Source organism: Kwoniella pini, chromosome 3 (assembly GCF_000512605.2).
Source record: "Kwoniella pini CBS 10737 chromosome 3, complete sequence".
Lineage (NCBI taxonomy): Eukaryota > Fungi > Basidiomycota > Tremellomycetes > Tremellales > Cryptococcaceae > Kwoniella > Kwoniella pini.
This window is the reverse complement of record NC_091718.1, coordinates 1278045-1290584: the sequence shown is the minus strand read 5'-3', so window position 1 is coordinate 1290584 and position 12540 is coordinate 1278045. Positions and strand designations below refer to the sequence as shown.

The 12540-nt window shown below is 42.4% G+C and overlaps 3 protein-coding genes across 3 annotated transcripts; 1 reads left to right on the top strand and 2 right to left on the bottom strand.

Moving 5' to 3' along the window:
• Positions 1-60: 60 nt before the first annotated feature.
• On the bottom strand, positions 61-2065 carry I206_102675 (uncharacterized protein; the record flags this gene model as incomplete). The annotated part of the gene is made up of 8 exons (XM_019154782.1): positions 61-177; positions 259-606; positions 665-736; positions 792-1310; positions 1367-1461; positions 1535-1646; positions 1716-1859; positions 1928-2065. The coding sequence occupies 8 exons, from the start codon at positions 2063-2065 to the stop codon at positions 61-63; spliced, it is 1545 nt and encodes a 514-aa protein (XP_019012185.1).
• Positions 2066-2361: 296 nt separating this feature from the next.
• On the bottom strand, positions 2362-4230 carry I206_102674 (uncharacterized protein; the record flags this gene model as incomplete). Its single annotated transcript, XM_019154781.1, has 5 exons — positions 2362-3426; positions 3491-3607; positions 3667-3853; positions 3930-4103; positions 4163-4230. The coding sequence occupies 5 exons, from the start codon at positions 4228-4230 to the stop codon at positions 2362-2364; spliced, it is 1611 nt and encodes a 536-aa protein (XP_019012184.1).
• A 383-nt stretch (positions 4231-4613) lies between these two features.
• On the top strand, positions 4614-12513 carry I206_102673 (uncharacterized protein; the record flags this gene model as incomplete). Its single annotated transcript, XM_070202602.1, has 7 exons — positions 4614-6350; positions 6412-6828; positions 6890-6994; positions 7073-7593; positions 7646-8020; positions 8149-11977; positions 12091-12513. 7 exons carry the CDS (start codon positions 4614-4616, stop codon positions 12511-12513), a joined length of 7407 nt encoding a protein of 2468 aa, XP_070058703.1.
• Positions 12514-12540: the final 27 nt, after the last annotated feature.

The following is a 12540-nucleotide window of genomic DNA, read 5'->3' as shown; positions in this document are numbered from 1 at the left end:
CGAAAGGCAAATGGTCATGCTTAATATCTCACTCCCACAAATATAGAGTTCGATTTCCATCTACCCTAATCGATTCAATCGACTTGCAGCTGAAAATCCAGCTCGAGGTATAGTCCCTACAGCTTTTCCACCAGGTTTCATCGGACTAAGACCAAGTGGTATGACACCATCGCCACTCTGGAAAAGCAAATGAAACATGTCAGCTTGGGAATCACTTCATTCCGATATGGATGGCCGCAACGGATATAATAAACTCACTCCCATAATTGGATCCCATTCAAAGGTGGATTTGACACCGCCCAACAATCTCTTTTTCTTCTTCGGTACGCCCGCTGCCGCCGCGGGAACTTCCTCTGCCTCTTCATTAGCGGGTCCCGGAACATCTGGTGTTTTCTTCATCACAGATGCAGCCGCTTTAGTCTTTGATATAGGTTGATTATCGACATCGGACGATTCAAGAGGTGTTTTCTTAGTCTTCACTGGGGATTTCGCGCGTTTGGTGGCAGGTTTCGTCTTCGAGACAACAGTCTCAGAGTCTGACCCAGAGGCTTCGGGCGAGGGCATGGCCGACACATTTTTACTCTTGGGTTTAGCTTGACGAACGGGCTAAGTGATAGATAATCAGTCGCTAGCGAAACAGGAAAAACATACTTCCACAACTCACGGATTCAGCTTTTTTCGTTTTTCTCTTGGGTGCAGGCGCTTCATCATCCGAAGACTCTTGTACGGGACTCGCCTGCATCAATGAGTCAGCTTTGCTCCACCATGAGCGAGATCTACTTAAAACATACCTTCCTGATCCTTTCAGCTACTTTCTTCGGACTACCTCCAATCTTGGTCTTACTCTTCAAGCTTGCTAACTCCTCCTCGACTCCTAACAGCCTATCTCTCTCTTCATTCGCTTCTCGAATCTTTGATTTCAACGTTCGCTCCCGATCTTTGGTTGATCGTTTTTGTTCTTCCAGCTCTTCTGTGAGCTCTTCGAGCTGTTCACTCTTCTGTTGCAAATCGTTCTTTAGAGTCCTTATCTGACTCATAAATTCTTTTTTGTTCTTATCAACACTCGAAGTTTTAGATTTTTCATCCTTTAACCAATTGTCCAGCTCATTCTTCTGCTCTTTCTCTTTCTCTTTCAACAGTCTGATTTTTGTTTCCAAGTTTTCAATCTTGCTTTCGAGATTATCGATCGTTGATTGAGCGGAAGATAGCTCTTTTTGGGTAGATACGAGTTCTTTTGATACGGTTGATGAGGTTAAGCTGGTCGTAGATTGCAATTTTGTGAGGGAGTGACTGGACTTTGAAAGCTTGTTCTGGACCCGAGTGTGTGTCAGTCGGACCGTGTGATGGAGCTTGGGATATAACTCACTTCAAGTTTGCCCAATTGTGCGTCTTTATCTCTCAATTCAGCGAGCAACTCCTCCTCCTTAGCTTGGAATAGAGAAATTTTATGATCTCGCATAACTAGTAAACCATACATCAGTCGTTTGCCTTCTAAGACAGTAAATATCTTGTTAGTAAAGCGCTTTCCACTCACTTCTAGCTTTCTCAGCAATGATCAATCTCTGTTCAAGCTCAACTATTTGCATTTGTTCCTGTGCAACTGCCAAAAGAGCTTTTTGTTGTTGAATTATTGAATGTAAGTTGAGCTGTACAGATAATCGGTATAAGCTACTTGATCCTGTATCATTCAGAACAGAGCAAGATGAGCAGCTTACTTCATCTTTCATGCCATCACCTTCAGCTTTACATCTTTCCAATTCTCTCTTGGATATTTTCAATTCCTTCTGAAGTGCATTCAACTCTTCAGTCTTCTCAACCACCGTTGTTGAATGTAATGACTTTTCAGCTTGGATTTTTCGCTAATTTACAATTATCATTAGCTTGTGGGACCGACCTACATGGCTGATAGCTGAAATACTGGACATACCTCTAGAGTTTGGTTTTTCCTAACTAATTCGCTAACTTGAGATTGTAAGTGATTTATCCTTGCTTTCGTAGGTCCAGGCGTTTCAGCATTAATTTGAAATCCAATTGTAGGAGGTAATTTCGGAGGTGTTCTTAACATCGTTGCGAAAAGCACCAATCAGATCAAGATATTCCGAGTATGCACAAGTAGTCCGAGATGTAAGGATATATATGTATGTATGAATATGATATGCTGTATAAATCTAGCGAATAGATAAGAATGAAGAGTAGGTGAATTGTTCTTCTTTTTTGTTATGTTTTGTTTTGTTGACATCTTTTCCTATCAAAACTCATTCGCGTCATTGGGTGGCGAATTACGTAATAAACAGTTTACAAGAATCCGCTGGATAACAATTGACAAAGCTTCTCTAGGTACTCAGGAATGCATGGCCCTATCTATGCATTAATTCTCTCTTCCATCTCCGCAACTCTCAGCTCCAATTCCATCTCCTCAGTCACTTCGGTCAACAATCCCTCTTCCCATCTGCCCCATACAAAACCGGTGTATAGGAATGTAGCCGTTGCGGCGCCCAATAATCCCCCAACAAGGGTAAAGATGGGTTGTAGCCATGATTTTGGTTGCCATGCTGATCCCACTGTTAATGCTATGAGTGCAATCAAAGATCCTAGACAGATTTTAAGATGGAATGTAGCTGTTTGCTTGGATAATCTAGTATATAATCTTAAAAGGTGTAATGCTGATCTGACGGTAGAAGATTTCGCTTGATTCGTACTGGAAGTTGAAGTTCTTGGGGAGCTCATATGAACGTTCGGAGAATCAGGTGAAGGGGGAGAGAATGTGGTCGTTGTTGGATTTATCTGTTCGGGTTCTGATATCAAAGGTACCAATGGTGTAAATGAATTATCTGAAGGCGTTGCCGTATGTTGCTTTGTCGAAGAAGATGATGCTGATCCTTCTTGCGGCGGAACGTCTATTATGAAAGTCGAGGATAAAGCGAAATGATCAGAATAAGAAAATGTTTGACCAGGTACGATTTCTGTCAAAACCACCTCGGATTTGACACATCTAAGCTTTGGTGCTTTAGCAATTGAAGATTGTAACGGTTTACCAATTTCCATATGACCTTTGCCTGTAAAATCTCCTGATTCTACACTTTCCCCATGTCCATTTCCATTTTGATTTGAGGGTTCTTCTTCGTCTCTATAGCCCCAGACCAAAGGTCTACGTCGAGCGATAGATGGTTGTCTGTAGAATATATAGTCTAATCTCTTACCCCCCTTCTCTAGTACGTTATGAGGTATTGGCTTGCCAGCTGAATACGTATTCAATGGGGAATCGCAAGTCATACCGTATGATCGAAGAGCTTCTTCAGGTGTAGGTTGAGGTGGTAAGTCCATGTTGGCTGTATGTGTCACTGATGCGAAAGAGTCGGTGAGGTTGGCGTGATGCTTTAACATACCTATGGGTATCGACCAAGGTTGAGAATTGAAGTCGCCCATCTGCGAAATACAAATACATAATTAGATAATCGCACAACACCGTTTGTCGGGTGAATTGACCTACAGCCAGTATGTACCTTCCCTTGGCAGCGCCATTCTTGATCGCATTAGCAAGTTGCCAAGACTGAGCTATCCTATGTGCTTGTCGAGTATCTGGAGGATGTTCACCAGCAGCATGCATCTATCGTACATCAAGTTAGCAACAAAGACCGTTTCCAATCATAACAGGAGTCCACTAACATGGGTATTCCAAATTTCTATTTCACCCAATAGCGGATGTATGATTACTATATTTGCGGCAGCTTTTTTGACAAAGAAATCGCCTGCGAAAGCTTGAGCTGGTGAACCGGATAGAGAGTATGGTAATGCTTGAGCGGAGATCAAGGGGAATCTGGTAAAGATAGCCAGACCTGATCCTAATGCTCCTCTGCGTTGCCAGGGTTAATCAGTTTACGGACTCTCAACTGATACAAAAGGGGCATGAAGGTTAACGTTCAACTCACGTATGAAAGAATCTTGAGAATGGTAAGTTCCTCCTACATCCTTCTCTGACTATTTCGAAATCCTTGTAGATCCAAAGTTCTTGCAGACAAACTATATCGTATTTGGATGAAGCCACATAGTCTGCTATAGCTTTTATTCGTGATGCTCGGTCCTTCGATATGATCGCCAAGCCCCTAACAGCATGCTTGAGTATCAGCTAGAAGCTTAAGTGACTAGGAGAAGGTATACTGACCATACATTGAAAGATAATACTTTGAGCGTACGATCTGGATGATCCGAAGGATAATTTGCCAAGCTCATTTCTTAGTGTTCGCCTTCAACAAAGGTGCTCACGCAATGATGACTATTTTTATCAAGGTTTAGATAGATTTAAGGTGAAGGAAGATGACCTATTCAGTCGGGAATCCGTAATCTTATCGCAGCTATTTAGTGACGTATACGCAGGTGAAGTTGTAAGAATTTGATTCCGTTACTTTGAATATTGACGCGTATCTATAGCCAAAGATTAATTATGATATTTTTGTGAACAAAGAGACCGATTGGATATGGGGTATATGCTATTTGCCTAATACACATAATTGATTCTTATCAGCCGTGTTGGCAATTGGCAACATAGCTGATGGACTCGCGAAGATGACGCATATCCATGATACCAATCACATCCAGCAGGCTAGATAATCAAAATGGCAGATCACTCATCACCGCCCTCAGTGCGACCGGCCAAGCGAGTCCCATCTGGTCCTCGACCGCCTCCTCTTCCGCTTCGTGGCTCGCCAACTTCTTCAAAGATCACATCAAGCACCAATACGTCTTTACGAAAGCAGACATCTTTGGGGTCTTTCGGTAAATTGATATCGACACCGGTAGATTCACCCTTAGATTCAATCATTGATGCTGAACATGACTTCACTATCAGTCCTGAGAGCTCTCCGGTTCTTAGTCCAGCAGTTGGCTCGAGTAAAGATCTACGAAACATATCTGTAGCCCCTCCGGAGGAGCAGATCCCTCGTCTAGATGAGAAGGAAGAGAAAATACGGCCTCATGCGAAAACCATCACAGCCCTTCCCATGAGCAGGGAGACTTCCAAGAATCGCTCGCAGACCCTTCCAGATTCCGGTCGACCTTCTACTCCTACCTCATCATCTTTCTTCGTCACTCGACCCGTCACGCCCACTGGTATAACTTCTCCACCGAAATCGAAATCAAAACCCAAACCTTCGAGACTTAATACAAGTAATCTGATGAATTCTACCACAAGTAGCCCAACAAAGTTGGTTAGTCCAGGTATGAAACATTGGCAACAGGTTAGATCACATGTCATGGCACCTACACCTGCCGAAGAAAGAGCTGCTCATCATCATGGACGACCTCATCCAGCTAAGAAAATGACAGGTTTAGTTTCTAAAGCAGCGGGCAGATTCGGATTCAGACAAGCCGCAGATAACGTGATAGGATATAATGATAGAAGAAATTCAATGATGGGTATATTGTCAAATCTGAATGAACTATCACAAGAGGAGAAGGAAAGCATAACAAGAGAGAGAAGGAAATTTGCTCGAGACGTAAAAGCTTGTTTGGATGCTTGTTGCTTGGAAGAGACTAAAAGAAGGTTATTCAGAACTGGATATGGCAAGGACAAGATCCCTGGAAAATCGACAAATCATCAAGAGACGATATCAAGTGGAAACTCAATGCATACTTCAAGTCATCATGCTTTTGGAAGTCAATCAAATACTTCAAAGTTTACATTTGATCCTGAATTTTCAGCATTCGCACCTTTGTTAATGGAATTACATAAACACTTACCATCGGCTAGAGCGAAAAAACCTTGGTCTCGCACTTGTCCACATCATAGTGCTATATTAGCTGAACTTGGATCTGCTTTTTTGCAAGATTCGACTTCTACTGATGGGGAACGACAACAAGCCTTAGAAGTTTTCGGTGTTATAGTGAAAAATTGGGCTAGTGATAATGCTGATGAAGAATTAGAAAGGTGGTTATGGCTTTTAAGAGCTCTCAACACGAATGACAGACAACTTCGAAATCGTGGATTAGCCTTGCTCAATAGATTTTTACATCCTGATTCAAGTTTACCAAGAGGAATTGATCGTCCTAGATCCGCGCTTGCCTTTCTCAGTTTGTCTTGCGCTTTGATACAACTTCTCTATGCGATTGAGATGTCAGGGTACGGAAATGAAGATCACCTGCAAATGGTAAATGGATTCTTAGCAGATCTCAGCGAGGGTGACATCATTGATTTGGAAGAGACTTCTTTGGTGGAATTGCTAGGATCGCTGGAATTGGGTGGATCATTTGGTGGAGTGGATAAAGAATTAGTATGGATGGCATTAGGGATGGTGATCGGCACTCAGCCTGCTCTTGCCCCTTGGCTGCTTATCGAGAAAGGTCAAGTGCTACAAGTGAGTTGATCATATGCCACATGCCTACTGCACCTCAGCTGAAGGAATATACAACGCTTAGCGATTTTATCCGCCTCCAATTCTTCACGCTACTCCGCCGCTAATTCTCAACCTCCGATCTCGATCCTTATGCCTGTTCTTCACTTCATACACTTCCTTGATCTCCTCTTCAGCCGACATACCCCTGGCTATGCGAATTTGGCGCTCCGCAAGGGATCTGCTCATTCCTGAGATTGAGCATGTACCAGACGAAGACGGCTCATTGGCGATCTCGGTAGCTACATTCTTGTTTGAGTTGGAATTGCAGGGACATAGACTGCTACAAGCTCCTGAGGAGGAGGAGATGGATCCTTTCAGAATATCTATGGAACCCAAAAAGGAGGTCAAAGCTAGAATTACAGAGCATAGGGATTGTTTCGCCGAATTCAGTGGACGATTAGAATGGAAAGGTTATTTCGAAACGGCTGCTAAGCAGGTGGTGAGCTGGAATTCGATTTCCTATGGCTAGATCTGAGACTGACTTGCTGACGTTTGTTCAGATCGGCAATGGCCCTCTCGGCGCGATATGCAGTATGACAAAGTCGTTTCTTCAAAGTCAGACTTTTGTGATTATGGGAAAAGATTGCGTCAATGCCCTCTTCACTGTGTGTTTATCCCATTTCGCTTGAGCTGATCTTTTGCCCACAAGCACTGAGATGAAGCTGACCTGTGTGTGGCTGTAGCATATTACATCAATTTCCGGCTCCACGGAAGGTGCTCGACCGTTCTTGACTTGGCTGACCAAGAGTCACCCTCAGCTCTTCTACAAGCCTCTTTTCAGCTGCTCAGCGTCCACAAGCGCCTCCTCCATCATTCCACATCTCAAGGTAGTCAAAGCCCTTTCGGATCTGATCGGTCCAGCCAAATTTTGGACTCAAGCGGATCCTCAAATGGTAGTCATCGTACTTATGGGCGATGCTGCTCCCAAAGAACCCAAAGGGAAGGGCAAAGAAGGTGAGAAGGGCACTGTCAATGTGAAGCTAGGTCGCTATGCCGTGTTGATCAGCTTGATCGAGGCTTTGGACAAAATCGATGAATCTGCAGGATCTGGAACCAGACTTCGAACGTACTTAGAAAGCATAGAAGCGAGATTAGGGGTGTTCTTGGAGGCCGAGGAACGTGATGGTCGTCTCCCTGATGGGTATAAGGGTTTGATGTGTCAACTGCTATTTAGAATGCGAGTTATGACCACGTCTATTAAACGGTAGGTGGCAGCTTTCCTGACACATATATGCCGCTGACATGTGCGGTGACAGCTCTACATGGTTGCGATCGGTTCTGGTCTGGTTCAGCGAGCTCGCGGCATCCGATCCGTACCGAAATACGGAAGTCAAGGCGGACGACGAGCAGCTGGATATACTGAAGGTTTTGCATCAAGGCTTAGAGGCCAATACTGATGAAACGTCAGAAAAGGTGACTCCTAACATCGGTTCCCCGCCATCCAAATGGACAGGCGATTCGAAAAAACGAAATACTGCAAACCTACTAAGCGAGAAACAACGAGCGATCTTCGATAGTTCCCTAGCCAAAGTTTTGCCCTTCCTTCTTGTCACTGTTCATGCGGCATTCTCGATGGAAGACTGGGAGAATATCTTACCTAAATTATGGTATTACTACGATTCTTCAAGACCGTCACGAAAAGGCCTAACATTTCTGATCGAGAAATGCGCTGAAAAGATCCCTTCCCAGCTGAGCGCAATAATCATATCTGACCTGACAAAGTGAGTTAAACAAGGTCTGAACTCAAGCTGACATACAGTACATATACATTCGTACGAAATCATGCACTGCGCAAAATTGCTATGCTGTTCGGTTGGCGATATCAAGTCTTGGCTCAACGAATTTTGACGGATCGTCGAGGACCCATTTTCCAGTACACTTCGAAAACACTAGAGTTCGTAGCCACGGAAATAGGATCGCCTGAATGGGTACCTTCGCATGATGTACAAGATGCTGCTCTCAAAAAGTTTGGCAGGACATTGCCACTGGAATTGAGACAACGGTTGATGGAACTGGGTTGGAGTGAAGATGAATCGCTTCAGGCCAAATCCGATTGGGAGCAAGTACCTGTCTCCAGATTACCCGCCCTACAATATCAACAAGAAGGAATCAGCGGTGAACGATCACCCAGTCCCTTGCGATCGCTCACCCGAAAAGGATCAAGTGGCTCAGGAAATTCTTTTTCCTCTAAAAGACGAAAAGCAGTTTTTTCGCCTACTTTGCTAGCTATGATCAATGAGCAAGCTCGAATACTGGCTGGAGAGATTGATGGACCGATCAGCTCAACCTCTTTGGACATTGTCAGACTCTTCCAGCGAGATGATCCGACTGGCTTACTCCGACCTATTGCAGAAGATTTTACGGTTAATTTCCCAGCTTCACTAGCTCGATTGAATAGCATCATCTCAACTCTCACACCTGGCTTCGCTTACGCAGCCTTGAACGCGCTAGTAGGGTACATCAAGACTGTTCTGAGGAACGATCAACATTTTCAGCATCACGCAATTGCTCTTGTCACTATCTCAAAACTCGTATCGGGAACTAGTGAAATATCTCTCAGGGATATAAGGAAGAACAAAGCTGAACATGTACTGCTCCCGGCATCGATCCATGAAGACGAAGGTGGATTCAAAGTTCATACACCTTGGAGAGACTGTCAACTGGATGTACAAACTGCTCAACTACTTTTCCTCACACAAGCTCTTCGAGCGAATCCAAGAGAAGTTTACCTTTACAAGAAGATGCTATCGAACTTGCAGATTAGGGATTCGATTCCGCATTTACCTTTTGCTCGAGCATGGCTCATCTTGATCTCGACAGTCTTCGGAGCGGTCAATAGGAATTATAATGATCGAGCGGAATTACGACACTTCCTGTCGATTGCCAGCAACATCCTCAACTTACACGGTCAGAAAGATCTACTGGTCACTGCACATGGTATGAGAGTTTTCATGCTCTGTTCGGCTCGGTTCAGACGACTTTTTGCTACAACGGGATTCTCAACTATTATGAGATCGATATACGATACATACAATGGAGGTAATTCAGCCACTCGAGATTGTATAGAATACGCTTCGAGAAGCTTTTACAGGATACATCAAGACTCATTTGTCTATCAAACTTGTGTTGTTATTTCAGAAGGAGGGAGTGACGCGTCAACTGTATATTCTCTTCTATCGAGTCTATCAAGCGGAAATAGCAAGTCGTCAGGTGTTTCTTCCGGTATAAGAGATCTAAACAATCAGGAAGAATTAGAAGCTCTGCTTCAGATGTTATCTGGACCGGAAATTGCTCTTAGTGATTTAGGACAAGCTTTTTCAGAAAAACAATCTATGAAACAAGTCTCAGCAATTGGACTGGAAGAAACGATCTTTCCAAAAGAAAACATCATCAAGCTTTTCATCACTGTCATAGCTGCTAATCCAGCCACATCTCGATCTGCCCAATTTCTTAAACTGCTGGCGGCTCTAATTCCTTACATGAAGGATCATGCGATCAGTCAAGATCTTCTTCGAGAAGGGGTGGAAGTTTTAGGATCAGTCATCCAAAAGGGTAAAACAGGTGATGATGCTGCTATTTCAGCGTTTCATCCTGGTTCCACTGAAAGCAATTCCGACTGGCTAGGTGCGCGAAGAGAATACGTATTCCTCGTTGAATCTTTCGCTAGATCCGGCGGTCAGCTTGGAGCATCAGCTACAAAGCGAACATTAGACATGGTATTGGATTTATTGAGACGTCAACCTGAATTTGTCGGTCCTGCAGCTTCAAGTATAGTTTCTTCCCTTGCGAAAACGCACTTGTCTTCAAGCAAACCCACAGCATTCTTACGCGACATAGCACCGTTGTTTAGAATGTTTATTGCTGTTGTCGATTTCTCGGGTGTATTAGACTCGATTACTGCACTAATTAAACGATCCTCCTACGACCTCGATCCAGATATCACCGTTCTAATAGTCGAAAATTACGTTGAACCCTCCGTCAGGATGTTAGCATCAGCAGCAGAAGAAAGTATGGCTTTCATCGTTCCACTTCGATCTAGTGCTGTTCATCTCTTAGCTGCTGCTGTCTTCCTGAGAGGAGATGCTTTGAGCGCACTAGAGCGTCATCCCCCTTCAGCAAGTTTACTCGCTTCACTTGTACTTCCTTTATGCTTATCATTGGACGCTCCAAACGAAGTCGATCGGGAAGCTGTATATGGTAGTCTATGGATAAGGTTATTACATTATGTCTTAAAGAATCGAGATCAACAGAAAACCAAGACGATAAAATCCGTCTCGACCAATCAAGTGATAGCTGCTACTATACTTTTGACTGTACAAACTGTCAAAGTCATATTCATCAGGGCACCGAGCAGTATATCTTCGATCACAGGGCTTTGGACCTATATCTCATCATGGTTGCTCCGCGTCACCGAAGGTGGAGATGCGTCTTTCGCTGAAGCTTCTATGTCAATAAAAGACACGTATCCACGTATGGTAGATTGGATAATGTGGAGCTTGTTTGAACTGCTATGTCTACATCAGACTCCAATTATGGTCGACCTTCGATGGAAAATACAAACAGTCTTATTGAGTATACATGCAGAAGATGAAAGAGATCGATCTAACCCACCGTCTCCTGGTCTAAGCCGACCTAGAGTTTCAAATCCACCGATTACCTCTCAAAGTTTTAGTGGTCGAGCTAGAAGGGTATCATCAATGAGGCATCCTTCGGGGAATATGACAGCTGCATTTCAGACTCATTCTCGATTCCCAAGTACGAATTACGATATGTTAGGATTCGGTCATCCTTCTTCACAACCCATGAATTCTTCAACATTAGGCGGTTCAGGTACAGGATCTGGCTCTCATTCAAGAACTTCGAGTACAAACTACAATTCTAAAATTACACTTACGCCAGAACATGATAAAAGCGGACAACATTCCAGAATGCCCAGTCAAAGTCAACAATTTCTAACTCCACAGGCTAACACTGGAAGAACAAATCAACATGGTAGAATGCCATCACAATCTTCTTTATCAGGGTTCGGTATTGGTATTGGGGGAACAACAGATGTTGGTAGATCAGGAAGTAATGGATTTGTTAGACCATCTTTTTCAGCATTATCAGCTAGAAGAACATCAATTAAACCAAGTTTTGAAGTTTTTCAAAATCAAAATGATAAATCAATTAATTATAGATTCCCTTCTTCAAATAGTAACGATTTACGAAATTTACAAAATCAAAATGGAATTCCAGAAAAAAACCAACAAACAAGTAGTGCAATTGTTCATTCGTTATCTACATCAAATCAAATACTTGGTTTTACAAATAATCATTTTCCTATTTTTTCACCTTCAACATCACCAATTTCACCTACTAATAAATTCAAATATCCTCCTCATCATTCTACATCTACAATACATAATTTCCCATTGAAGGAAATTCAAGTAAAGAATGAAAAATTATGTCAAATGATCAGAAAATCCATTAAAGTAGTTAAATTAATTAATGGATTTGAACTTGATGAGTTTGAAAAAGAATTGAATGAACAAGAACAAGAAGATGAAGAAGATATGTTAAAAAATTGGAATGTTTTAGATGCTCTTGTAAGTTCAACTTGATTTTCGCAAAATTAGATTTATCCCACGAGCACTCAATCATTATCATCGTATGGCTATTCAATTTGTTGATTATTTGCTGATTGAATATGACTTGATAGCACGTTATATCTGATCAAACTCGTTTATTCGTTGAAGAAGAATTTCATGATTTATTCTCACCTACTACTAATAGACCTCTTGAATTGAAAAATGAAGATTTGTCAATAACGATTGAATCTAATGAAAAGAATTTCGGTAAAGAAAAAGTAAAAGAAAAAGAAGAAGATACAAGTATAGTGGATAAAAGGGAAAGTGGTTATTCTTTAGTACCTGAAGGATATAGTATGGGATCAATGGATTTAAACAATTCTTTCAATATTAGTATACAAGAATATGATGATGATAATGATCATCAGGTTCAGGGAAGTAAAGATAATAATAGTTATCAAAACTCCAATCCTTTTTTAAACTTTAGTGATAAGAGAAGATCATCCGATCTTAAACATCATAATGTTCCTTTACTTTCCGTTTCGGAAGATTAGCACAATACCACGCATAATACTGTATAT